Source organism: Meyerozyma guilliermondii, genomic scaffold (assembly GCF_000149425.1).
Source record: "Meyerozyma guilliermondii ATCC 6260 scaffold_7 genomic scaffold, whole genome shotgun sequence".
In the NCBI taxonomy this organism is placed as follows: domain Eukaryota; kingdom Fungi; phylum Ascomycota; class Pichiomycetes; order Serinales; family Debaryomycetaceae; genus Meyerozyma; species Meyerozyma guilliermondii.
This window is the reverse complement of record NW_001809794.1, coordinates 469,253-494,187: the sequence shown is the minus strand read 5'-3', so window position 1 is coordinate 494,187 and position 24,935 is coordinate 469,253. Positions and strand designations below refer to the sequence as shown.

Here is a 24,935-nt window from a genome sequence, read left to right as displayed (position 1 = left end):
TTGATTTTCCCTGCTTCATTTTCTGCTTCATTTTTACTGCTTGAGCTTGTCCACTTTCTCTGTATCTTCCGCTATGACCTTGTTCAAGTGGTTCAAGCCCACTTGCTGCTTGAGCAACAATTGCGACACCTTCTTGATGATTTCTTCATTGTTCACTTCGTCTTCGTCTTTGCTGCTCATGCTCCTCACAGTGGTGTCGAATTGACGGTTGAGTTCCTCGGATCGTTCTTTGAGAATGGTGACGCGAGCAAAGATATCGTTGAGCCTGCCCAAAGGTGAGTTGGGATCAGAAATCATTCCGTTCAACAAATCAAACTGCTTTGAAAGTTCCTCTTCTTCAGGCAAAAGTGGGTATCCTTTGAGTTTGAGCACCGCTAAAATCGTTGCCAATCGCAAGAGTCTCCGCAGGAGTTTGGCGTGCTTCGTTTTGGCTCTTAGTATGCGTGTGGTGTTGTCTAAGTCATGCTTGGACGAAAGCGCCGATTGTTTTTGCAAAATCTCGTTCAAGACAACTCGTGATTTGGCAACGTGATCGAGTTGCACTTCTACTCTTTGAGCCACATCCGAATAAGATGTCACCTTGACGGGATAATACGAGGCAGACGGACGATTCAACATGGCCGCATCCCAATCCTCGGGAGTTTCGTTCTGAGGACGAGGCTGATTGAGCACAGCAGAAATCTCATTATCGCTCACTTTGTTGTAAAAATGAGTCTTTAATGCTAACTTGGGAGACAGCGGATCCCATTGCTCTTTAATTTTTAGTAATTGATCGCTGATAGCTGGGGTGTAGTTGTTCTTTGCTGGCTCATTTCGAGACACTTGCATAATACTTTTGACGGCGGGAGCAGCAGGTTTCTGGCTGTTCCATCCAAATGATGGTTGCGAGTTGTTTGAAGGACCGGTGGTGTTGGTTTGTGTTTGATTATTCTGGCCGAAAAGCAGGCTGTTATTATTTTGGTTGAAAAGGGAATTGTTCGTGTTGTTTCCTTGACTGAAAAGCCCCGAAGTAGCGGTATTATTAGAATTATTTCCAAATAAACCTCCCAGAGTATTCGTGTTAGATCCACCAAATAAAGCGCCCAGAGTGTTGTTTGTGGATGTTGTTCCCAGTCCGCCAAAGAGACCTCCCTGTGTAGAAGTACCGGCAGGTTTGCCAAAGGTACTGGTATTGGAGTTAGTTGTGTTGGATCCAAAAAGACCACCAGACTGATTATTTTGGTTATTTTGGTTATTATTCTGTCCAAAAAGGCCACCTGATTGATTTTTCTGAGTATTTTGGGTGTTATTCAGACCGAAAAGTCCTCCAGAAGTTTGAGTGTTGTTGTTGTTTTGGCCAAAGAGACCTCCAGAAGATTGGGTGTTGTTGTTGTTTTGGCCAAAGAGACCTCCGGACGATTGAGTGTTGTTTTGGCCGAGAAGTCCACCTGAAGCGGTGTTATTTTGGTTATTGGTCTGGCCAAAAAGACCCCCAGAAGCTGGTTTATTTTGAGCATTTTGATTGTTTTGACCAAACAAGCCGCCAGCAGACTGTGGTTGGGTCTGGTTGGCTCCTCCAGCAGCGCTAGAGCCAAAAAGAGACGGCTGATTTGTTGAATTATTTTGACCAAAGCCCGAGTTTTGAGCCGGCTGCGAACCAAACAGAAAGCTAGCCGCGCGGTTTGTGTTGTTTCCAAATGAAAACCCGGGCTGCGACGTGCCCGATTGTGGCGGATTCGTGGTTCCAGCTGCGGTGGATCCAAAAGGAGATCCGCTGGAAGGTTGGCTAAACATCGATGTGAAAACAGAATCGGCGCGCAGTTTTGTGCGGTGGTGGCTGGGTGCGAACGAGAGGTAGAGATAGAGGAACAGATAGAAGAGCTAAGAATTAGAAAGAGCTGAAGTAGAGAGTGAGAGCCATAAGTAGAACTAAGAGCTATAGGTAGCAAGAGCAAGGGATAAGGAGACCGAGGATCTCATCTCTTATGAATAATGAACTTTAAGAAAGGTCAAGCGTATGGACCGCTACATCATTTCAGAAGAAGTGTATTCCAGGCTCAGCTGGCGTCTATCACCTCGATGCACAGCTGCCTCGCAGCTCTATCTATGCGTTATCAGCAGTGTTCTTCTGCTCGCGTGCACGGACAAACTCGGCCACATTGGCCTTGTCTTTGGAAGTGCCTTGAAAAATTGGATTTTCGTTCAAAAAGATTTGTTTTTCGACTCCGGGGATCTTTTTCTCGAGTTTCAAGTTCTGGAACACACACTTGTTAAGAAGAGCTTCCGAGCTTCGGCAATGACCCAACCGGTGATTTTCTTGTTCCAAACAGTCATAATGCAATTTGAACTCATCAAAACAGTATTTATTTATATCTTTCAACACAGAGATGGCACAGCGCGTGACCCGGCGGCCCTCTTTCAAACACTCCACAGTTCCACCATTATTTTCATCCTTACACATCATAAAATCATCATTAAAAGGCTTGCATTTTGCGCCGATAAAATACGAAGCGGAAAGAAGAGGTGCCGAAGTAGCGCCCACTTCATCCACGTCTGGAATATCCAGAGGCAATGGGTTTTTGTCCTGGTTTTCCCATTGGTGTCTTCCTATAGAGATATCGCCCAACACCATGATGATGAAGAAGAGAGAGCGAATTGGCGTGTCGTGGTTGGTGCAGGAATGTACGCAGGGTGGGGTCGCAGCGTAAATGTGGGAACAGACTGGACCAGTGCACTGGTGCACTGGTGCACCACTCAGCACCGTACTCAGTTCAACTTGAAGACTGGTGTACTGGCTCGACTAAACAGGTTCGATATACGATGCCCATTGTTACAATGAAAGGGGAAACAGCCCTTACAGTTCAGGGGTTAGGCGACGTTAAGGGGTATCGACAATTTGGTCAATCTCCAAACTTTGGGTATGGCTGTAATTGCTCTATCTTTGCTCTCTATTATGCCATTATTTCATTGTAGCTATTTATGATTTGGTCTATTTTTGCCGGTTCGTATCTATATATGGTTTTGTACGGCAGTCCATAATGGGCAGGTGTCATTCTTTTCAAACAATGGAAGATAGGAATTGTGGATGCAAGTTCTCTTCGGCTCTTTTTACCATTCTAACAGACTCTTGAATAACAAAGCAAAAGATGGATTCGACAAAAAAGGAAATGGTCACTGTTTACTCTTTTTTTGCCAATTAAGACACAATCTAGAAGTCTCTTACAGAATCGGCACCAACTGCATGCTGAAGAATCATAAACGATTCAATAGATTTGGACTTTCATATTGTATTGATTGGTTGAAGACAAAGACTCGAAATTTTCTGTTGACAGACATGTGGTTCGACTAGTCAGTGCTCAATGGACACAAAGGAAACTTTAGACAAAGTATTCCTCAATCGTATCTTGGTCCGGTCCGGACAAATCAACTGCTACTTTTACCAGGACTCGATTTCACTCTGAAAAACTTCAAACCAAGAGGTAATAACGTGATACTTTTAGTTTCTGTTTTTCTTTCTCCTGGTCAACTTGGATTAATGATAACTTTAAACTTCATGGTAATTGGACATAGTGATTTTTAATACTCATTCACTATCGCCGAACAAAAGTCTAGACATGAAAGTAATGGCGATTTCTGTCTTCCTGAGTACAACAATACGCTTTGCTGACTTTGGAGAAATCTCCTTTGAGTTTCAAACTCTCTGATTGGTCCCCGAACAATGGTAGCCATGAGAAACAGATTGTGCTCGTTCACTGATTTCTATCTCCACTTTCATTGGTCATTCGGATATCTTGCTAGAAATGAAACAATGGTAGCCAAGAGATCAAATGACATATTATCTCCCTTTGAGTGATCTTTTGGGTATCATAATAGCCAAAACTTCATAGGAACAATAGCCAAGGGCCATAAAAAGGGGGACAATATGCTGACATTTGGCTGGTCAAAGACTCTTAGTATCAATCAATAGTCAAGTTAATGGTCCTACTGCCGAACAATCATATCTGATAGACCTGTTTGACAATATAGTCCATTTTCGTTTCATTTTTTCTTCGCTTTTTCTTCACTTTTTCTCATTTTGCTGGGCGAGCCGTTCGTATTGAACAATGGTGCATCGTTTTTCCAAGACTCCATTTATATCACCGCTTCGCCAACTTGGTCATGCTAGACTCTCGACCCGTAATCTTGTAAATATTAAGAAGTTCAAGAATAATTTCTGAGGATTTGGTCCGGTCTCGGAGCTTATTCTGCGACACCTCGTCTAAATAAGCATTGAACTCAAATTTACACGACATGATCTTGTCCCGCAAAATCTTGTTAACAAATACAACATCCCCATGAGTTTCCAGAACCACTCCAAATAAATGACTAAATGAAAGATAAAGTGAAGTCAAATTTTTCAAATGTTGAAGAAGACTTTCATCGTTGGCAGTATCCATATCGAGGTTCAAGAGGGTCTGGAAGTTTGTTACATGGTCATTGAGCACAGAACAAAGTTTAATGCTTGTTTTCAACGACAAAAGACGTTTGCGAGCACCGATAAGGTCTTTGACTGTTTGTGAACAGGATGTCAAATTTGCATTTGTAGCATGAAGTTGTTTCGAAAACCGCTTCACTTCCACCTGGATACTGTTAACCACGTCCAACCCGCCGTCTATCAGCTTCCCTAAACGGATAAATTCGGCGTAATTGACATTTACAAGATTTAAAAGTTCATCATTGAGACTGTCAGAAAGTCGTTTCAAGTCCTTTAAAAGAGAATCCAACGACGCATATCGATGGTGGGTGTACAAAAAAGCATCAGCATTAAACTCTTCTTCCGTCGGAGCAAAATCGTCCCTAGAAACAGCAGTAGGATATGGGAACGAGGACATTAGATTTCACTGCATATTCGCGAAATAATTGACAGTTTTGAGTGTGCGTGGTGTATTGGATGTGCAGTTGGTGATAGCGACAACCAAGAGGATAACCAAAAAGGTAGCGGCGCAACGAGGTTCGGACCGCGTACAGTTGACTCCGGAGAGAAGAGACACTCCCAAAAGGAGATGCATAAAGGCGACTACGATAACCAGCACACGTTGATGACGCGTGGTGTATGATATGCATGTAAAGTCCCGCATATTACGCATGCATGATAAAAAATGGGCAAACAAAGGCGAGTTAGACGAACTTCGTCTTGTTGGCTTGCTGCTATACAATAAGAACCTCAATTGGTGACGGGCACCTGATTACGAGCCCCGCGGTCAGCGAAAACGAGCGCAATCTCTTTGGCGCCTGCATGAAGACCCAGGTACATTTTTGACGCATCACTATGATGCACGTTATTGCAACCATGACCGGTTCCGGAAAAAACACCGCAATACAATCTGGACGTTTTGCCCCAAATCAGGTACGGTGCACAACCGCTGCATCTACGCATCCGTGGATACATGTCAAGAGTTTAGGAAGGTGCGCATATCGATGATGCGTCATGGGATCCTAATGGAGAAATAAACTAAACTAGCCGAGTCTGGTTACAAACGTTGTCCCTTCGTCGACTTCGCGTTACTGCTAAATAATATTGTATCTTAATTCCGACGACTCTGGACCGGTTAAAAAATATCTTGTTGCCTTGCATGCGACCTAACAACTTGCAAAGTATACCAAAGCTGCCCACGACAGTCAAGACGCACCACGCACACTAATGTAACGTTTTGGTCCGCTTAAAAATGACTGCATTTTCTCGCGTGGGGGTGACAACATCGTTGAGGTATCGGCGGGCCGCGGGCCCATAACACCATCCCATCACAGACCGTATCACCTCCACATGCATAAAACTAAATAATTATGGACAAGTTGAGCCAAGTCAAGCATTGGCGATCGTCTCGTTACGAACGGCCAACAAACCAATAACCGTATTGCCGACAAATCAAACATCATTGGTGGCTATCATTTTACGCACAGCGGGAAATCAACGGTGGGATCCGTTTTTAACCCCTTTTGATGAAGCCCGCATTGTGCGTCAGATCTATGCATGGTTACCGGTTGTGAAGAAATTTTTCGTCCGTACCTGATCCAGTGCCTTCCCAATTGGGTAATCGTACCTGTATATATCTCAATTCCGAGGGTTAAAAACCTTTTTTTCATAAAATTTTTTAATGCGTCATGTAACTTAGTAAATGCCGACTAGCCGCATCGATGGGGGCCCGCGCGCACACACTCCAAAGCCGCACTGCCCAAGGGTGCATAACCAAGAGTAAGGTGCATGCTGTAAGATCCGGCGTAGGGTTTCCCCCAAACCGCCGGTGTGGCTTGTATACCGATAACTATATAATCGTGATGTCGCCTGCAACGTTTTCTTAGTTTTATCGGTTCTTGGATTATGAGTAGTGCCGTATATTACGAAGATGCAAAACCGCTCCCTCCATTAAATCAACTTATGCACTTACCCCAGTCAGACATGTATGAACCAGTTCAATCGTCGTTAGCATCTCCAGAGGTGTTTTCTCAACCAACGTCGCAACATTCTAGTACTAGGACCACACCAGCGTCCAGTTTCAGTGGAGCTAGTGGCGCCCCCACTTCGGTTGGTTCACATTATGCGATCACTTCGGCATCGCCATCGATTGACAAATGCACCTGTAAGAGTAATCATAATCGGATTCCAAGGCCACGAAATGCGTTTATTTTGTTTCGTCAGAAGTACCATCAGGCTGTTTTGGATGAGGATCTGCAGGTGAAAACCAATCCGGAAGTTTCACGAGAGTTGGGTCGCCGGTGGCGAAGTTTACCTCCGCAGGAAAAAGAGCATTGGAACCGGTTGGCGGAAGAGGAGAAGGCAAACCATGCAAAGAGATTTCCGGGATACTGGTACACCCCAAGACGCAATGGCAAAAAGGGAAGTTGTCCTGCGTGCCGCCAGAAGGCTGCAAAGCACCAACAATTACAGCTGATTCAGCAGTATGCACCTATTCCTGATGCACTGTACGGCTACGTTTTGCCGCAGCAAATGCAAATGATGCAGCAACAACAACAACAACAGCAGCAGCAGCAGCAGTATCTTCAGCAAAACCAACCACCCCAACAGCCTCCAAACCAACACCAGCCCCAAAACCAAACTCAAAACCAAAATCAACACTATACCAACTTCATGGCTCCTATGCCGGCATACACAGCCAACCCCGGTGGTGCAGGCATGGCCGGGATGCCGTTGATGGTGCCGCAATTTCAGCAATTCGGGTTCAATCTGGAAGTCCTGGTGCTGGCTCCTCACCAGGAAAAACTCTCGCCGCTTTCTTCTGCAGTTAATGCTACCAATCATGTGTCTCCATTTGCCCACAACTCCGAATTGGGATCGTCACAGTTCCATTACGATAACGGCATGCAATCTGCACCTTCGGCGTCGCAGTCAATTTCGGTTCCAAATCCAGCAAGCGTAAATGTCAATCTTTCCAATCCGAATCCGCCGAGGTTCAGCTCGTTACCCAATAACTTTGCCAGTTATGCATTTGAGACAATGATGCCTCATCAGTCGTGATCCTATTCATTCTAGTCACCAGGTGTGATTCTATAGATAATACGGTAATACGGACGACTGATGGAAACATTCACGATTATTGATACGATGAATACTCATGATCTTGTTCATTAATACACCTATTCAGAAGTAGAGAGTTATTAGCTTGACCCAATCAACTGTAGCGATCTGATCAATTTTTACTGTACATCAATTGAATTAGTGAGATCAATTCTAGCTCTCAATTTTATTAGTGAGATCATTACTAGCTATTAATCAATAATTACTAGCCTTGATCAATTCTGAATTTCTAGGTTGTTTGGATTTTAGTCAATTCAACTTTTGACTTTCAACTTTTGACTCTTAACTTTTCCTTTTATTTTTGACTCTTCACTTATTAGCTTTAGTATGGTTATCTCGCTTATCTTCTACAATAATAGTCTTTCGCTTAACAAAATTACATAAAAAAATCTACTTTTCAATTCTCTCCAAATTCAAATCACAACATTCTACATTCTATTCTACTCCGAACTTCAATGTTGCAATCATGTCTCACTAATCCGTCCTCGACTTCGCCCCGTATCGCATAGTAGCCCAGTGCTTACGTCAGTGGGGGTGCGTCAGTGTCCCCTCAAACTCTATTCACATGAGTTTGTTCGACCTTCGGTTGAAGTTGCCCTGCGTTTACGCCTGCCGTTTGGTGTAGGTCGTACCTGTGGGTAAGGCTAACTCACCTCGGAATTATCGTCATCAGCCGTATGCGCAAAGGCTGTGCGGCACCCGAATTACCTGTTTGGTACTTAGAGCAGGGCTCCTGCTATTGACTCTCCTTATCCGTATGCATGACGACAAAAAGACAATGGGCCAGATAGATCCCCATGACGTACACTATTAAGGTTACGTCAACTAAGGGCATTGACTTTTAATACAATAAGGTACGTAAAAGCCGAAAAATTCATGCATGATGGCGAAAAAAATCATTTTCCCCTCTCATCCATTTCATAATTGGACTTTGAGCATAAATGAAACATAGCAATGGTTACGACTATACTATTACCATTTTTGTTAGTGAAGACAAAAAGGAATTTTGTCTAATATACAAGTGACCTTGACGCACGTCCTATTTCGGGCGGTATGCTCGTCGCGGGTTGTAGATGCAGGTTGCAGGAATTGGATGTACATATAAAGTTGCATATTGCAGAATGCATCAACTAGGTTGCATCTGGACAAACTACTACTACTAAAAAAAAAACAAAAAAAAATCATGTAGGTGTAGGTGCAGCAGATGCAGGTGCAGATTGTTTTGTTACTTGTTACCTTTTGCTTTTTTAATGCAATGCAAGTTGATGGGTGCATATGCATATTTCAATCTCTTAATGCATGTAGCGGGCATAACAGAATAAGACCCAGGCAGATCTTTCCTTGTGTTGTTATCTATTTTATGCACGTCTCGCTAGTCACCATGCATGGGTGCCACCTTACTTACCCATAGGGGCAGCAACTTCACTTGTTCTATTTTCCGATCGCGCATTAGCACGAGGTGGCTTGCATCTCGATGGCCCCCCACCATCATTTCAAAACTTCTCATACTACAACTATCTACTAATTGCATACAGGAGAGGTCGCCAAGCTTAACCATCGTAAATGTTACATTGCAAAAGATGAAGGAAAGATGGTTGTCCACCACACAAGACAATTGTGAAAAATATCTGATGGAAAAAATACATGCACATAAAATACCCTAAAGGTAAATCTTAAATAATTTTCTGAATAATTTTCTAAACTTTCGGGTAATAGATGGCTACTCGGATAGCCAACAAAAATCAAATCTTCAGCATACACATCATTCCCATGTATTGGTAAAATTGGTTGAAATTGGACTATTAGGCTCTGAAAACTTGACAGAGTCTTTGCATAGAACATGATCACAATTCCATTCAACTTCGTAAATGAACAAATTCCATTGTTAGCTTACCAACAGATAAGATTCCAGAACTTTGGCCTCCAGTGATGAGAAAAATTATAAGTCTTTCATAAGTTGTTAAGTCCATAAAGTCTTAAGTCCAAGATCTTAATTCATAAGTCTAAATCCATAAGCTCAGAGTTAGAGATGTTGGTGGATTCTTAAATTATGTTAATCATAAAATACTGATGAGTTCTGTTGACTTTTTTCAGCATTCTTTCATTCCAGTTTTCAACATTTTGTTTTGTTCTCCTTAACTCCAGTCCTCATCTATTCCATCAATGGTGATTGCCTCTCCTGGCTTGAAAGGTGGAAGTCCCAAGTATGGGCACCCATCACAGCGAAAAGCATCTCCCAAAGCACAAGAGTTACAACCTCCAGTCTTTCCTTGCACGGTAAAATCGACTTCTGTAAGTTCATCTTCAGTGAATTTGACCGATTTAGCAAGTCTTTTTTCGATTTCAATAGCTTCTTTGGTGGCCAGTTTGAGCCATGGATCCAAGAATTTGATCCTGTAATGTTCTCTGTCTATTGTCTTTCGCTCTTCCTCCAACTTCCTTGAGTCCACAAAGTACAATCTTTAACAAGCTTTTTCTTCTCCTTTTTCCGTTGGGAAGCTCACATTTTTTGGGCACCACCAAATTGTAGTTGAGTCCAGAATTGTCAATCAATTCATCCTCGTTCACAAGGTCATCTTCTCCGTCGCTGTCATCAGAAAAGTACGACAACTTGGACTCCTCGAGTTTCCGCTTGATTGCCGTTTCTTCCTCGTCGGTATTGCTGGCAGAAGTGTCGGTCATTCCCGGATCTTGGTTGAGCTTTTTGAATATGGGTAATTTTTTGGGTTCATTTTTGTCGGTTTTTTCCTTCTTTCTAAGCGGAATCGCCACCGAAGCCATCGGTTTTGGCTTCAACCAGTGTTCATCTTCCACCACAAAACCCGACATTATCGCATCCAAATTTTGGTCAATTGGCAAGTCACCGCAAAATTTTCCCTCCGGCTTCAAAAAGCCAAATATTTGTTCTATCGTCTGTGCTGGCAACCCACGATGCTGGGCCTCATTGGGGTTGATGTAAACCACTTTTGAGTAGTGATTTTGAGGCACCTCCACTATGTTGTTAGCGACTCGATCTATGATGTGTTGTGTGACTTCTTCGTCATTTTGGATCCATTTTTTCTTGCTGGCTTCAGCTAGAGCGGGATCTGTGACCACCGTTGGGTGAAGAAGAAGTAAAACCGCCATTTGGTCTCTGAGGTAATTCTGTTCGATAAAGTTTTTGGTTTGGTTTAATATTATTGGGTGACTTTTGGTGTGTTTTGTATTCCTTGCACCTCCAAGATTATTTTGCAACAAGCGCCAAATTTATAGCTTGCTTATACGTAAAATAGTAGCCAATAGCAGAAATTACTAATCTAATGATTTCTCTTTTTTTTCGTGCAATGTCGCGCCGGAACAGGCGACGATATCCTAGATGCAGGAATTTACTTTCGCACATATCGCAAACCAGATAACGCTATTCGCAAGGTCCGGATTACAATAGGTGTATGCAGGAAAGAAGTCTTTTGTGCAGTTCCACAGGCTGCTGACATGGACAGTGGTGCGATTGGATATGATGAAGAAACGACGTGGAATTGATTCATCTGACGTCATGTTTCTGAATTCTCATTTCTGTGATTTATGAAGTTTATGAAATTTTCCATTTTTTAGATTTTCTATATTTTCGTGTTTACATTTTTATCTCATTCTTCAGCTCTTACATTTTTCACAATTCACCTTTGTATATTTTACATTTGATATATTACACTTATCACCTCATGCTTTCAATTTTACACCTTTCAATTCGACATTTTTCACATTCCATATTTCACACTTTACAGTTTCGTAAATTTATTTTCATACTTCGTATTTTTCTTATTTTTCACATTTTACACTTTTCGGTTTACATTTTCAATTTTACATTTTTCAATTTTATTTTCCCAATTTCACAATTCCATCTTTTACGATTCCATCTTACATTTTCATCTTTTACATCTCTCAATTTCCATTTTCCTCTCACTTATTTCAAGTAATTGATCTCGATTTTTTCTCCCGCCTTAATTCCAGGTGCCAACACCACATGCGTCTCATTAGGGTACAAATCAAAGCCATTATCGTTCAACTTCGAGTCCGTTATCAACTCCACACCTTTGACCAATTTGTTCGCGGTGATTTTCACGATTCCATCTTCCGCAACCAAAACGTCAATTTTTGTATCTTCGGGCCATCTGATGTACTTGAGAGGTTGCGGCCAGTCACCAGCCTTGAATGCAATGTTACCGTCTTGTCCTACAAGTTTGGCAAGTACAACTTGCTTGAAATCTGGTAAATGGAGCCGCGAAATAATCTCTGTGGTCTGATTTGCAGCCAATAAAACATTCTTGTCGTTGAGCTTTTTGACCAAGTTTCCACTTTCGCTGTCGTAGATTTCCACCCGGAGCACCCCTTGGAACTCAAACAACGAAGAATTGACTCCCCAGATATCAACGTAATATTCTCGTGCAGCATAGTCATGGTATGGAGTCTGCTTGCTCAAATCTGGTTCTCCTTCGTTTGCGATTCGAACCTCGTTTCGATATATTCCCAAAGCCAATGGCTGGCTCTCCCGCTTGACAGCGTAATATGCTAGTTTTGGAACCCGGAAAAAGTCAATTATTGCCCAGCTGGTCACCGGCCAGCAATCGTTGGTCTGCCACACCAACGCTCCACCACTGGCTCTTTTTCCGTCCCGGCCCCAGTTTCGTCTCCAGCACCTATAAGCATACGCGAGGCATTCCAGTTGCATCAATTGAGTGATATAAACCCAATTTTTCAATCGCATATCTTGGACGTGAAAATTCTCCATAACGTAAAGAGCCAACCTCCGCTCAAAACCGTCCGATTTGTTATGGTGGTCCATCACCTCCAGCTGGGGATACTTGTCCTTGTCCGTAGTGACATACTTGTCAATTGTCTTGACGTTGGGAAACGCCAACATGCCAAACTCGGAAACAAATCGTCCTCCAAGTTTATACCAATCTTGGTACTTTTCCTGGCTTCCATGCCAAACATTCCATTGGTGTAAGTCTCCCACAGTCTGGTCACTGGTGGGAATATTGTGTCCAGGACTGTATGGAGACCCTTTGTGGTATGCAACATCCGTCAAGGAAGACACCAATTTGGGGAAAACCACCTCATATAAAGTACGAGCTGGAAACTCTGTTTTCGAATAATTTTTCTTCAGATCGTTGGAATCCCACCTGATCCCAAGCAGCTCCGCTACCTGATAGTCCTCATTGTTGCCAGCATAAATCACTATACTGCAAAATTGTCTCAATCGCTTGACCTGATACTCAACTTCCTCTTTGACATTTTGCACAAATTCTTTGTCTCCAGGATAAACGGCACAGCCAAACATAAAGTCTTGCCAAACAAGTATTCCACGTTTATCACACTCCTCATAAAGCCAATCGTATTCATAAATTCCCCCTCCCCAAACTCGCACCATATTCTGGTTTCCTTCGTCCACCAATTGCATCCATTCTTTGTAGTCCTTCTCTGTCAATTTGCAAGTGAACGAGTGAGCGGGAATCCAGTTGCTTCCAGCACAATACACTGGAATATTGTTGATCCGAAAGTAAAACGACAAACCTTTTTCATCTGCAACTTTTTCCTGGACCAACTCTGCTCTTCTCAAACCAATTAATTTGTCTTTGGTGTCGAGCAAAAAGTTATTTCCATCAACCAACCGAGCAGAAAATCGATACCGTGATTGTTCCCCATACCCCTTTGGGTACCAAAGCTTTGGATTTTTCAATTTGTATTTAAAATTTGCAACACCGGACTTTTTAATTTTTTGCTCAACAGTGTCAATTATCTCACCCGTGGGTGCAAATATGTCCACAAATACCGTAGAGGTCCCAGATACCTCGACTTCAACTTCAAAATTTATCGTAGCTTTCAAATCAGAGTCCACTGAGCACCGAGGGAAAAAGTCCAAGAATTTGCCGGCCGAAAAAGAAACCAATCGAACAGGTTTCCACGGTCCACACGTCATGAGAAGTGGTCCCCAGTCCCATCCGTAGTGGTACTGAGCTTTTCTCACGTGAACTCGAGAAGTTTCACCATTAGAGCAAAACCGGACTCCATTCTTTTTTTCAAGTTCTCTTCCCTTTTTCAATGCACTTTTGAACACAAGAACGAGCTCGTTGTCCTTTTCCTTGATATGCTTCGTCACGTCCACGACATAGCCCCGAAACATGTTATCCGAACGAAGAATCTCGGTGCCATTGAGAGCTGCAGCACAAAATGTGTCAAGCCCGTCAAAATGCATCTCGTGCGTCAAACATGCAGAAGCTGCATCAGAGACGTCAAATGTGGTCTGGTACTCCCAGTCATTTTCGCCGACCCACTGCACGGATTTCTCGTTCATATCTATAAATGGGTCCGAAATATCGCCATTTTCCAACAAGTCAAGATGCACTTGATTTCCATTGGTGGAAGTGGATGCGTTTCTCCAGCTCGCCTCGCCGCACTGACGGAAGTGCCACAGACCAATTGTCTGTTCTACTGCTGGATGGCCCGGTAGAGAAGACTTGCCAAATAAACCCATGAAAAAGGATCTCGGAAACTTCCCCACAAATGTATCGAAAGGGGGAGCAGGTTTGCATATAAATTGGAATACCAGATGCACGTCTAAAAATAAATACTATATTGCGTCACTATTAGGTTGCAAATGCATACGTATCGTTGGACTATTCGGGCCCGCTCACGTCTTCGTCCGTAGAATCATTCTCGATATCGGTAGCGTCATTATCGTTATTGTAGCCTGTAGAAGCTGATGCCGATGTCGTATTGATGAGTCCACTAATAGGCGGCAACACCGTTGACAGTTGAGGACTCACCACCGACGAAGACCGCGACGACGACGTCGACGTGGTGTTATTGTTCAAACTTTGTGATCGACTGTGGCCAAACTTCATCGATTGCGGCGACAGAAGCGACATGAGAGAATACACTGCGTCCTGCTCGTTGATGGGTTTTTTGTCCTGTTTCAAAGGCATGTTTATAGGAGGAAGGTTGAGGCCGAGCGGCGCCTCAGTTATCGACGACAGCCGTCGTTTCTCGGCTGACGAAAATGATGTCCTCGATTTACGTCTTTGTCTGGAGATTGCAGCTATAAGGGCATTATGGGCGCTGGCTTCCTCGTCCGGCGACGGCACGTTTATCACCCGCTCCTGGTCTGCGAACTGCGGCGACTGTTTGAGGCCGGGCTGGGGCGAATGTGGAAATGAAGAAGTGCCTCGAGGCACGGGAGAATGCTGAAGTGTTTGGAGATTAAGATTGGTCGGCTGCGACACCGATTCCGAAACGTCTGTGTGCCGAGTAGGACTGCCCTGGGGCAACAGCGGTGCGCTATGAGCAAGGCGTCCGTTGACCTTGAGTTTCTTTGACGGGGATACCGTGGATGTAAATGACAAATCGACCAAGTCGACTTTTGTAGGCGACAGCTTATTCTGTTGGAGTTTTCCCATTGCTGAGCTCAAACGAGACCGGAGTTGCAGGCTAATTTCCGCAAGTTCGGGCGGCTGGTCGTCATCATTAAAGAGTTTTTTGGCAGGAGAGAAAAACTGGGGAGTTTTCGGGACTTTCCGAGGCTCTATTTGGTCGTCAGAATCATAGCCAGAGGGCCGTGGAGTCTTGAGCATATTCCCCGGCGCCGGCGACGCCACATTATGCGACGAGAGCTTGTCGTCGGGGGACTTGTAGCTTCCAGAGCTTGTTCTTTTCAAGGACGGCGAGTAGGGAACCTGGTCATAGTTCAGGTCGGGGGTTTGAAGAAAGGTGGCCGAGAGCCGTTTATGGCGCGGAGGAGTGGACGGTGCGTCCATACGAACCGATTTTGGCGTAGGCGATGACACTGGCGACTTTGGGTCGTTAATGGACATGATGCAATGGTATGAATAAGCTGGTGATTTAGTGGTGATCGCGTGGTTGTGGTTTGTTGAACTCTTTTAACAAGTCAGTATTGAGTCAGAAATCAGTCGGTAAACTGTCAGTAATACTGGAAATATCTGTCAGTAGTTCTGTCAGATATTGCTTGTTGAGTCCACAGTCAGTACTGTCAATAGTTTCTGTCAATAATCTTCAGTAGTTTCTGTAAATATCTGTCAGTGATACCCTTCAGCAATTTCTGTCAGTGATATTAATCAATGTTTTTGTCAGTAGTTTGTCAGTAATTTCTGTCAATAGATTCCGTCAATGACTTCTGTCAGTTATTTGTCAGTAGATTTTGTCACTAATACCAATCAATGTTTCTGTCAGTACTTTGCCAGTAGATTCTGTCAGGTGTTTGTCGGTAGTTTCTGTCAGTAATTTCTGTCAGTAATTCTGTCAGTAGATTCTGTCAGTTGTCAGTAGTTTCTGTCGCTGTTACCTATCAATGTTTCTCTCGACTACAAGAATAGTCCTTAGTAACTCTCTGCCGGTGAATGCTATCTTTGACTTCTCTGTAACTCTCAGTCACTAATCCTTTTCTTCTTTCGATACTTCTCGACTTCGTCTGACTTCGTCTGCTTCTCAGTTATCTCACTTTATCTTGCTTAACCGACCGTCTATCCTTCGTCAGCAAAACTTGTTCGTAAATATAGAACCAGCAGGAGGAACGTGGGCCGGAAAAGTCACGCTAAATACAACTCCAAGTACGGAAACTTTGCACGGACACTAGTTACCACTACACAAACACACTAGTAGCGTCCAAAATCAAAAATGATCGATTTCCGTACACTAACGTAAACCTATCGCCAATCTGGTGTTTGTTTGGGCGGCGCGCGCAGGGGCCACGAAAATCAGACGTACTGCAGGCAACCCCAAACTACTGCAGATAACTTCTCACTTCCACCCTGCACCCTCTTCTCATTTCTCCTGCACTCGCATAAACAAACATTCTCATGAGCCTGGTGCCGCCGCTGTCGCTTTTACGAAGGGGCAACGGTCGTCTTTCCATTGCAGGCGCCCGTTCCCTGGTCCTTTCCAATCCCAGGAACTCGATTCTAGATGCAATTCCCGCAAAAAGACCTTCCTTGTTATCCACTCCCGCGTCCAAAAGACGCCAAAGTCTGATGGGAACCGGGTCTGGAACTGGTTCTGGAACTAATTTGGCTTCGGATTCTCGCCTCGATCCTCGTCCGCTTCGTGACCGTAATTACCAGGCTTTGCTCCAACACGAAATCCACGACTTTTTGCTGGCCAACAAATTCGAGTTGGAATCAAATCATCCACTCACCACAAAAACCCTTCGTCAACCCACCCAGAAAGATTTTGTGGTGATCTTCCAGTTCTTGTATAACAAGCTCGATCCATGCTACCGCTTCACACGAAGCATTGAAACAGAGGTGTTTCTGCTCCTAAAAATCCTCAATTATCCATACTTGGACACCATCAACCGGTCACAGATCTCGGCCGTTGGAGGTCAGAATTGGCCCGCGTTCCTCGGCGTGCTCTACTGGCTCGTCAAGATCATCCTCTTGTCGCTGGGCGTCAATCCCGACCTGTACCTAACTGCTGACGACGAGTTTGACAAAATCTACATCTCGTATATGCGCTCAGCGTACCTGGCTTACATCGATGGCGTGGACGACTACTCCCAGCAGTACGCCGAGCTCGAAGCAAAGTTCCACCAACTCAACGACCGCACTTCGCAGGATATAGATCGCATCACTGCAGAAAACTCCTCACTTGCCCTGCGGTATTCCGAGCTCCAGGGCCAATTGTCGGCCGTAGACAACGCCGTGCACAAGGGCCGGGCGCTCGAGAGCGATTTGATCAAGTTCAAGGCATACATAGAGATGATGGAGTCTCGGAAATCAAAATGGAGCGACGTTCTTGACAAGATAAGACGAGAAATCGATACTTGCGATAAAGAGCGTGCTCAGCTAGAAACGTCCAAGCGCGAGATAGAAGCCTCGATTACAGAACGTGGTTTCCTGATCTCCGATATTGACCGTCTCAACAGCGAGCGTGACAAGTTATCGAAACAGGTTGATTTGGTGGCTGCGAGAGCCCAAGAAACCGCCAATCTAGTCAGTACTCGCGAAATTGAGCTCACGAAACACCACGAGAGTCTCAGTAACCTTCTTGTACTGTATAACGCCATGGTGTTCCGCATGCCACCAACCGAGCACGAGTTTGATATCGCCGTGGTGCCCAATATCTTGACCAGCGCCGAACCATTGAAACCAGAACAAATCGTTGACAAAGACCTCAAGGCCGAAAAAGCAAGTCTCGTTGAATTCAGGCTGAATATCAGCACCCGTATACATCAATATCAAGACGAACTCAGTCGACTACAGGATCAGATAGATGTGCTATCTGAAACGGTCAGAGAGCAGACGGAAAGTGCCGATAACTTGCAAGCCAAGCTCACAGCCAGCAAGGCTACATACAAAGCAACGTACGATTCTATAACTGCCGAGTCTATGGCATATTCTGAGCAGATTGAACGACTCGAGAGAGATCTTCGAGCAATGAAAATTAATACCAATCGAGGCATCATCGAGGCAGAAAACCGATACCAAGGCGTGCAAATGGAATACGAAGAAGTGAAGCATAGTATTAAGAAGGACCGCAAGCTTCTACTTGATAATGTGGAGCGAATAATCAATTCGATCATCAAGTTCAAACTTCATTTTCAACTGTCGTTGCACGAATTGGACTTGAAGACCATGGAAGAGTTGGAAAAGGAGCAAGCTAAGCAGTAATTATCTGTATCATATCTTTGACCAAAGTCAAAGTGTACATTAGTGTACCATAGTGTAGTATAATGCATACGATTAAATTTACTATGTACACCCTTCATTCGTTATTTATGACTAGTATTCGTTGCGCAACCACATCTGTACCCGCTTCCTACGGTCTTCTCTGGCCTGAATTTTGTCCTTTGACCAGTTTGCTTGTAGTTGCAAATTCTCACCATCGAGTTGTTTGCGACGTTGAATATTGGTGCCCGCAATAACATTTACTATTTTCTGCGAAATACCAAACTCTTTGGCTAATTTGCTTATAGTCCATTGACCAGGATTTTCATTTCGTAATTTTTGAATCTTTAACGCTGTTTCTCCATCAACAGAGTAGTCTCTATTTTGAGAATATCCTACTATCAATGGCATATCTTGCAACTCTTCCGGAGAGTATACCTTGTATGTGTCCGCGAGAACGCTGATCCGAGGATCTTTGGCAGGTAAAAATGGTCTAGGAGTTTTTTTCAACGAAGGTGCCGACGCTGGTGGATTGTGAACCAAGCCGTGGGTGGGGTTAGGTTTAAAATTAAATGCTGAGCGCTTGGCGTTGTATCTGTTTCTGGGCACAGACTCGTAGGGAACTTGGGAATAAGCCCGAACCCCAGTGGAAAACCGTATCAAACGAGACATGGAGGATTGAGAGATGAAAAATTTGAGAATGAAGTAAAGAGAGAGAGTCACGTGATTGTAAATCACGGGACTTTTGTAGAAAATATCGTGCGCCTACCACAATGCATCGACAACAAAATCCCACCACTAAATCCCACGAATTAGCCGGTTGATGATAATCATTTAGGTGCACGGCATTCACCATTTCTGGCCAGAAATCAACCAAATCTGAAAAAGCCGTTTTTGGAAAAATCAGAAATACACAATACTTTACTACAATTGGCCATTGATCCGTAACACCACGCGACACTATTTGATCGCATCGCTTATTGTTTTAAAGGTGAACCAATCAATAACTTGTCAAGTAACAATGGTTCCCAATACGGCGATATAATGAAGTACAGTCTGAATCTGGCAGGTGGCATGCACTCCACCACAAACGGCGCGCCGTTTCGAGACGATGTCGCCACAGTCTAGCGACGCGGCTGCATATACACCCAACCACCGTGCATATGACAACCCTAAAAGGGCTAAACACCTACCGAATGGGGCAATGTCGTAAACCCGCTCGGGTGCACGGTCCGCGCTACGAAACTATGCATATGCATTGCACCATAAACAAATCGCGAACGGCTATTGCAATTTGTTTATTTAGTCATCAACTGTACGTTTTCTGGTTTTTTTTTTCCTTCGTTCACTCATTAGCCCAGCTTAAAGTACTCCTTAATTTTGTCGCTCGAATCTTCTTGTTGACGTACGTTCCTTACCTACCCTAGTCTTTCCTTAATATCAAGCTGCAAAAAACTTTGAAAATCATGCTTTTCAACGCCGCCGTTTTCCCCGTCTTGGCCGCTTCTTTGGTTGGTTTTGTCGCTGCAGATGACAGCACTCTCACTCTGACGATCACCGTCACCAAAACTTTGCTCACTCCTCAAGAGTCATCATCGATAAGCGCTGCTTCAGTTGCTAGTGCCGCTTCCGTCAGCTCGGTTTCGGCAGCTTCAGTGGCAAAAGTGGCTGCCGCATCGCTTTCCTCGGTCAGCGCTGCCAGTGCTGCAAGTGCAGCAAGTGCTGCTTCGGCCGCTAGTGCTTCTGCAGCCAGTGCAGCTTCCGTTTCTGCAGCTTCTGCAGCTTCTGCAGCCAGTGCAGCCAGTGTTGCTTCGGCCACTTCTGTTGCTTCCGCGGCTTCTGCTAAGTCTGCCGCTTCTGTTGCTTCGGCTGCTTCTGTTGCTTCTGTTGCCGCAGCTGCTTCGGCTGCCTCCGTCGCTTCGGCCGCTTCCGCTGCCTCTGTGGCTTCGGCCAAGGCCAAGCCTACCCTTGACGGGTTTAAAGGCGTGGTGGCCGTGGCTTCTCGTAACGCCACGGCGTCTCTGACAAAGGCTCCCTATGCAATCTCCAACTCGACTTGGGCAAACTCCACTTCAGTTCACTCGTCCAAATCCCACACCAAGACGTTGTCCAAGTCTTCTTTGTCGACTGTGGCTGCTGAATCGACCACTGCACAACTGACAAAGGCGGCATCAACGTCGTCAAAGGGTGGTGCTGCTCACATGGAAGCCACCGCCGGAGTTGCTCTTGGCCTTGTGGGTTTGGCTGCTGCTCTTTTGTGATCCATAGATCTTTTAACGTTGTAACTACTACTAGATATCCAATAATACTTACGCTTGATTGACGTAGACCTATATGAGTCGTAGACTCATATATATAGATAATGAACCTTAAATAGATTATGGCTTCTTTATTTGTCTTCTGTCGTTTACGCTCGCCTGCCATTGAGGTCCTTCAAAAACTTCTCCTTCTCCAACACATAATACTCCATTTCCGACATCCCTCGAGGTATTTTTGGCGGAACTCTGGGCTTGTGCTCAAATCCAAGATTCTCATCGTGCTCCATAGCTCGGTCAAACACAGAAGGGGAAAATCTTTGTTTCCATTTTCCGTCTCCCAAGTATCCGGTTTCGTCAGTTCTGAGATCCACAGCAACGTCTTCCTTTTTTACACCTCCATTCTGGAGTCGGAGTGTGGTAGCCAAGTGCTCAGACGGCGTGGGGGCATAGTACTTGGGATCAATATGATTTGGGTCGGCGGCTTTGTGCTCGGTGTGGTTTCCAGAGTGGCTTAAGGACTTGATTTGTTCGCCCAATAAGAACACTTTTGTGGGAAGCGGCTCGTCGTCGTCTTCAATGCCAATTGTGTCTGCTGAAAACGGAAGAGCAGTGCCTTTAAGGGTGGTTTCAGTTGTATGGTTAGGTGAGTGATTTGGTGGGTGAAGGTCTATTGTTTGTGGAGGTTTTCTCTGCGGACTGCGAGGCCGCCGATCAGGACTGACAGAGAGGTTCTGGTTATATGATGGTGTCTGGCCATGGGTAGAGTGTGGGGGCGTGGGTGGCGGCATATCGCAGACACTATGTGGTGGAGGAGGTGGCGGGATATCTTCGTCGTTGTAAAGGCCCATAGCTGGGTACGGCTCGATTTCGTCGTCAAAGCCATATTCGCTGATTGGCGAGTCGGAGCGTCGTTTGGGCAGTCCTGCTCGTTTCTTTGGAAGGTCCCAAAACTGCGATATGGGCTCTTTAGACTGAAACTTGGATTTGAGTTTGGCAAAACGACCGGCTTTTTTGGGACTTTTTTCCTCCAGAGGATCACTGGTTGTGGACGTGGTGAGTTCTTTGGGAGATGGCGAGCCGAAAAATGAGTGTTTTCGACTCTTTTCGTACTCGGAAGTGACAAATATATCGTCGGCTACCGTCTTGGGACGCAGCTGTGAAGGGTGTACAGGAGGAGCAGGAAGCTGCTTTCTCGGCGACACGGACGTGGAACCCACGCTATAAGAACCAGAAGTCTTAGCTGGCAATTTGGGAGGAAGAAGTGGAGAACTGGGGTAGAATGTCATTTCCAAATAAATCATCCCGGCTCTTTTTCCATTCAACATCAACTCGTGCCACTGATCAAAGATATATTTTCCGTCCTGACACCTCTCCTCAGCAAAGAGAACAGCACAATCGATCTCAACAGAACCAATTGGCGTTGGTTCACCTTTAGTTTCGTCCAAAACATCGACTTTCAATATGGGTTTCTTGTCTCTTTCCAACTCAAACCGAATCTCCTGGGTCCACTCTGGAGTTTGTCCCGCCCGGAAATGAGCGCTCGTCTTTTTGGCTATTGTTCCTAGTCTCAAAGAGACATATGGCGATTGTTTATCAAGTTTTCTTCGGTTTGGTAAATGTTTTCCTCTACAAACAATTATCACCAATGTTCCATTTGCAGATTCTACCACAGATTTGGGTTCCCCGGGGCCAATATTATCCAAATCGTCGCCACTTTGGTCACTAAAATCGTCTTGGAGCATTTGTAGGTTGAGGCTGTGATGTTGATAGTTGTGTTGTGATCGAGTGCGGCTTGCGGCGATCTGGTGCACGGGTGGAAGAGATCAGAGAATAAGAAAGAATAAGAAAAATGAAAGAAAAAAAAAAGAAGAAAGAACAAAAAGGTAAGCCCATACGCATTAATTCATCTCGTCTTCATTCAATCTTTGTGTATGTTATTTATCTCTTCATTTTTCCCTTACTTATTATCTCTCCTTTTCTCTTCCTCTGCTCTCTTTGCACCCATGCACCACAAACTTTTCGCATCCAGCAGGATCTCCATCACCACTTCTTTATGTCTTTTGGCAGGAATAATGCCCGAACCCTCCTTCCTTTTGGGCTAGACTACAGCGATATCACCAGCTCGTCCTCAGGGTCCGCAACTCCTACCCTCGAGTTTCCGGTAAATTGGCCACTTTTGGAAAACGAATCCGATGCCTCGAAACAGGCCATGGCCTTTTCACAATTGTTGGTCAACGGACCCTTCTTTACGGGCAACGTAGAGTCCTTGGACAAACCACTCGTAGGCACATCGCTGGACGGCATAGAGCGACATTCAGACAAGTATAAACCAGTCAAAAAGATCGGAAGAACCGTCGAAGAACACCCATATCAACTCGAATACTTTCCTGAAGAATTATACCTGGTGATGGGAATTTCCAACAAGCAAAAGAGACTACTTTCGTTATCATCGTTCAAGCACAATGGCGGGCTTGCAGAGTATGAAATTAATCAAAATGACCATGAACTCAGTGTACAAGCACAGCTTGAAAAACTCAAAGAATTGGCAGACAATTTGGAAGATGGTGACGCCAGCATACAAGACAACGGAGAGGAGGAGCCGGATATGGACGATGAGTTTGAAGAAGACGAAGACGACGATTATAATGCTGAAAAATACTTTAATGATGGAGACGACGATGGTATAGACGAAGGAGACGATGAAGCCGCCTTTTAATTGTTTTCTTATCGTTTATGCAACTATATATCAAATGCTATAGACACAAGACTATTTCGTCCTGCCACCTTGATCCACCGGCCGTACTTATGCTCTTTACTGAGTACAGCGTAAATGATCAATTTACCCTTCAACTCCACACTATCAAAACCCACCACGCATCCACGAACCGCCACGCTTCCCACCAATTTGAACGTCCGCATCGTTTCTCTTTCGATTCTCCACACTCGGATGGCTCCGTCGTAAGATCCAGTGACAAAAATGTCCGAATATGGTACGGCGTATACGGCGGTGATCCAGTAAGGTTGCGGCTGTGGAACCACCAACGAAGCTTCAGGATGGGTTTCTCCACTAGCTTGTTCTGGTGTAAGTTGCGGTTGGATTCCGTGGGCGATTCTGTGGGTGGATAATGGTTTTTTCTTGGCCAAAGACCAAAGCGATACATTTCCATTATCGGACCCTGTAACAAAGTGAGATTCATCATTCATAGACACCACTTCTATGGAGCCTTCGGCATACATTGGTGTTTCTTCATTCTTTCTCTTTTTCTCCATAGAATCTCCTCCTCGAAAAGTTAAACGACTTTCCTCCGATATCTTCCAGAACATGGCCATCTTGTCGCGAGCTCCCACGGAAACACAGGTTTCTCTCGCCAAAGACGAAATATCGGTGATTGTATCCTGGTGTCCATACAACACCTCGAGCTGGGCAAACTGGTTGATCGAATAGGTTCGAATCCGGAGATCCAGACATGCTGCGTATAACTGGTCTGTTCCTCGACGAAATGTGATCGAATTTATGGAACTTCTAACTTCAAGAACCTTTAAGCAGACAAGGTTTTCTGACGACCAGATAATAAGACGACCATCAGCTCCTCCAGTAACCACATATTTTCCATCGGGCGAAACTGCCACACAATTAATCTGATCATAGTGGTGGTTCATATGTTGCTCCCTGCGCAAATTGATGTGTTTTCTGCCTCCTCTAGTATGTTTGACTCGCTGTGGTTTCTTTTCCACGTCCCACTTGACAAGCTCCATATCCTTGGATACAGTATAAAGGTGTGGATACCGTACACTAACTCCAGTGACATTCTTGCTTCCAATTCTGGTACTAATAGCATTCACCTCGTTTATCTGTGCCTCCAACTTGTCGCCGAGAAACTTGTATATGAACCCTTTTCCCTCAGCTACATCCACCTGTAACCTTCTAGAAACAATATCATCATCCAAATCTTGGGCATTAAAATCATCGTCTCCAAATTCGTTTTCTTTCAAGTTTTCCAAATACTGTTTGGCCAATCTTCGGCGCTTGTCGGCGGCAGACTCGGCCGCAAACTCCTCGTCGGAAGACAATTCGGAATTCTCCTCTATATTTTCGGTTTCGGAACCATTGGACCCAAACTCATCGTCTTCGGAACTGCTTACACCGGAAATTTCTTCGTCATTTTGCGTGGCAGGGGTGGTTGTTTTTGTCGTTTTGGCCTGTTTACGCGACCCTATATGATTATTCTGCTTTCTTTTGCGCCCGGATTCGGTCGGAAGACGGTCCTTTGCCATTAGAAAGTAGATAGTTGATGTATTGTAAATTTTCACGCAGTGAGAAGTCACGTGCGCGATGAGATGAAGAGGAGCTGACCAGGTCTATCATAAAAAACTACGATACATAGATATGAAAGGCTCCTCTCTTTCGTGATGCTTCTCTTCTAAACGTGTTTACTTCATACATCTATTACAATTCTTTTCCTTTTTCAC

At 44.6% G+C, this 24,935-nt stretch overlaps 14 protein-coding genes across 14 annotated transcripts; 5 read left to right on the top strand and 9 right to left on the bottom strand. All coding sequences in view use genetic code 12, as the record gives it.

Moving 5' to 3' along the window:
• Positions 1 to 33: 33 nt before the first annotated feature.
• PGUG_05444 (FG-nucleoporin) lies at positions 34 to 1,773 on the bottom strand (the record flags this gene model as incomplete). The annotated part of the gene is made up of 1 exon (XM_001482374.1): positions 34 to 1,773. The coding sequence occupies one exon, from the start codon at positions 1,771 to 1,773 to the stop codon at positions 34 to 36; it is 1,740 nt and encodes a 579-aa protein (XP_001482424.2).
• Positions 1,774 to 1,996: 223 nt separating this feature from the next.
• Positions 1,997 to 2,818, top strand: PGUG_05442 (uncharacterized protein; the record flags this gene model as incomplete). The annotated part of the gene is made up of 1 exon (XM_001482373.1): positions 1,997 to 2,818. The coding sequence occupies one exon, from the start codon at positions 1,997 to 1,999 to the stop codon at positions 2,816 to 2,818; it is 822 nt and encodes a 273-aa protein (XP_001482423.2).
• Positions 2,084 to 2,611, bottom strand: PGUG_05443 (uncharacterized protein; the record flags this gene model as incomplete). The annotated part of the gene is made up of 1 exon (XM_001482372.1): positions 2,084 to 2,611. One exon carries the CDS (start codon positions 2,609 to 2,611, stop codon positions 2,084 to 2,086), a length of 528 nt encoding a protein of 175 aa, XP_001482422.2.
• A 1,297-nt stretch (positions 2,819 to 4,115) lies between the features above and the next one.
• PGUG_05441 (Golgi transport complex subunit) lies at positions 4,116 to 4,850 on the bottom strand (the record flags this gene model as incomplete). Its single annotated transcript, XM_001482371.1, has 1 exon — positions 4,116 to 4,850. The coding sequence occupies one exon, from the start codon at positions 4,848 to 4,850 to the stop codon at positions 4,116 to 4,118; it is 735 nt and encodes a 244-aa protein (XP_001482421.2).
• A 1,487-nt stretch (positions 4,851 to 6,337) lies between these two features.
• On the top strand, positions 6,338 to 7,492 carry RFG1 (HMG domain-containing transcriptional repressor; the record flags this gene model as incomplete). The annotated part of the gene is made up of 1 exon (XM_001482370.1): positions 6,338 to 7,492. One exon carries the CDS (start codon positions 6,338 to 6,340, stop codon positions 7,490 to 7,492), a length of 1,155 nt encoding a protein of 384 aa, XP_001482420.2.
• Positions 7,493 to 9,895: 2,403 nt separating this feature from the next.
• DRE2 (electron carrier) lies at positions 9,896 to 10,678 on the bottom strand (the record flags this gene model as incomplete). Its single annotated transcript, XM_001482369.1, has 1 exon — positions 9,896 to 10,678. The coding sequence occupies one exon, from the start codon at positions 10,676 to 10,678 to the stop codon at positions 9,896 to 9,898; it is 783 nt and encodes a 260-aa protein (XP_001482419.1).
• Positions 10,679 to 11,492: 814 nt separating this feature from the next.
• PGUG_05438 (uncharacterized protein) lies at positions 11,493 to 14,063 on the bottom strand (the record flags this gene model as incomplete). Its single annotated transcript, XM_001482368.1, has 1 exon — positions 11,493 to 14,063. The coding sequence occupies one exon, from the start codon at positions 14,061 to 14,063 to the stop codon at positions 11,493 to 11,495; it is 2,571 nt and encodes an 856-aa protein (XP_001482418.2).
• A 142-nt stretch (positions 14,064 to 14,205) lies between these two features.
• On the bottom strand, positions 14,206 to 15,399 carry PGUG_05437 (uncharacterized protein; the record flags this gene model as incomplete). The annotated part of the gene is made up of 1 exon (XM_001482367.1): positions 14,206 to 15,399. One exon carries the CDS (start codon positions 15,397 to 15,399, stop codon positions 14,206 to 14,208), a length of 1,194 nt encoding a protein of 397 aa, XP_001482417.2.
• Positions 15,400 to 16,401: 1,002 nt separating this feature from the next.
• Positions 16,402 to 18,210, top strand: PGUG_05436 (kinetochore-associated Ndc80 complex subunit; the record flags this gene model as incomplete). Its single annotated transcript, XM_001482366.1, has 1 exon — positions 16,402 to 18,210. The coding sequence occupies one exon, from the start codon at positions 16,402 to 16,404 to the stop codon at positions 18,208 to 18,210; it is 1,809 nt and encodes a 602-aa protein (XP_001482416.2).
• Positions 18,211 to 18,321: 111 nt separating this feature from the next.
• Positions 18,322 to 18,879, bottom strand: PGUG_05435 (mitochondrial 54S ribosomal protein mL58; the record flags this gene model as incomplete). The annotated part of the gene is made up of 1 exon (XM_001482365.1): positions 18,322 to 18,879. One exon carries the CDS (start codon positions 18,877 to 18,879, stop codon positions 18,322 to 18,324), a length of 558 nt encoding a protein of 185 aa, XP_001482415.1.
• Positions 18,880 to 19,673: 794 nt separating this feature from the next.
• On the top strand, positions 19,674 to 20,468 carry PGA34 (Pga34p; the record flags this gene model as incomplete). The annotated part of the gene is made up of 1 exon (XM_001482364.1): positions 19,674 to 20,468. The coding sequence occupies one exon, from the start codon at positions 19,674 to 19,676 to the stop codon at positions 20,466 to 20,468; it is 795 nt and encodes a 264-aa protein (XP_001482414.2).
• A 146-nt stretch (positions 20,469 to 20,614) lies between these two features.
• INN1 (Inn1p) lies at positions 20,615 to 22,207 on the bottom strand (the record flags this gene model as incomplete). Its single annotated transcript, XM_001482363.1, has 1 exon — positions 20,615 to 22,207. One exon carries the CDS (start codon positions 22,205 to 22,207, stop codon positions 20,615 to 20,617), a length of 1,593 nt encoding a protein of 530 aa, XP_001482413.2.
• A 107-nt stretch (positions 22,208 to 22,314) lies between these two features.
• RPC31 (DNA-directed RNA polymerase III subunit) lies at positions 22,315 to 23,181 on the top strand (the record flags this gene model as incomplete). Its single annotated transcript, XM_001482362.1, has 1 exon — positions 22,315 to 23,181. One exon carries the CDS (start codon positions 22,315 to 22,317, stop codon positions 23,179 to 23,181), a length of 867 nt encoding a protein of 288 aa, XP_001482412.2.
• A 23-nt stretch (positions 23,182 to 23,204) lies between these two features.
• Positions 23,205 to 24,740, bottom strand: RRP9 (Rrp9p; the record flags this gene model as incomplete). Its single annotated transcript, XM_001482361.1, has 1 exon — positions 23,205 to 24,740. The coding sequence occupies one exon, from the start codon at positions 24,738 to 24,740 to the stop codon at positions 23,205 to 23,207; it is 1,536 nt and encodes a 511-aa protein (XP_001482411.2).
• Positions 24,741 to 24,935: the final 195 nt, after the last annotated feature.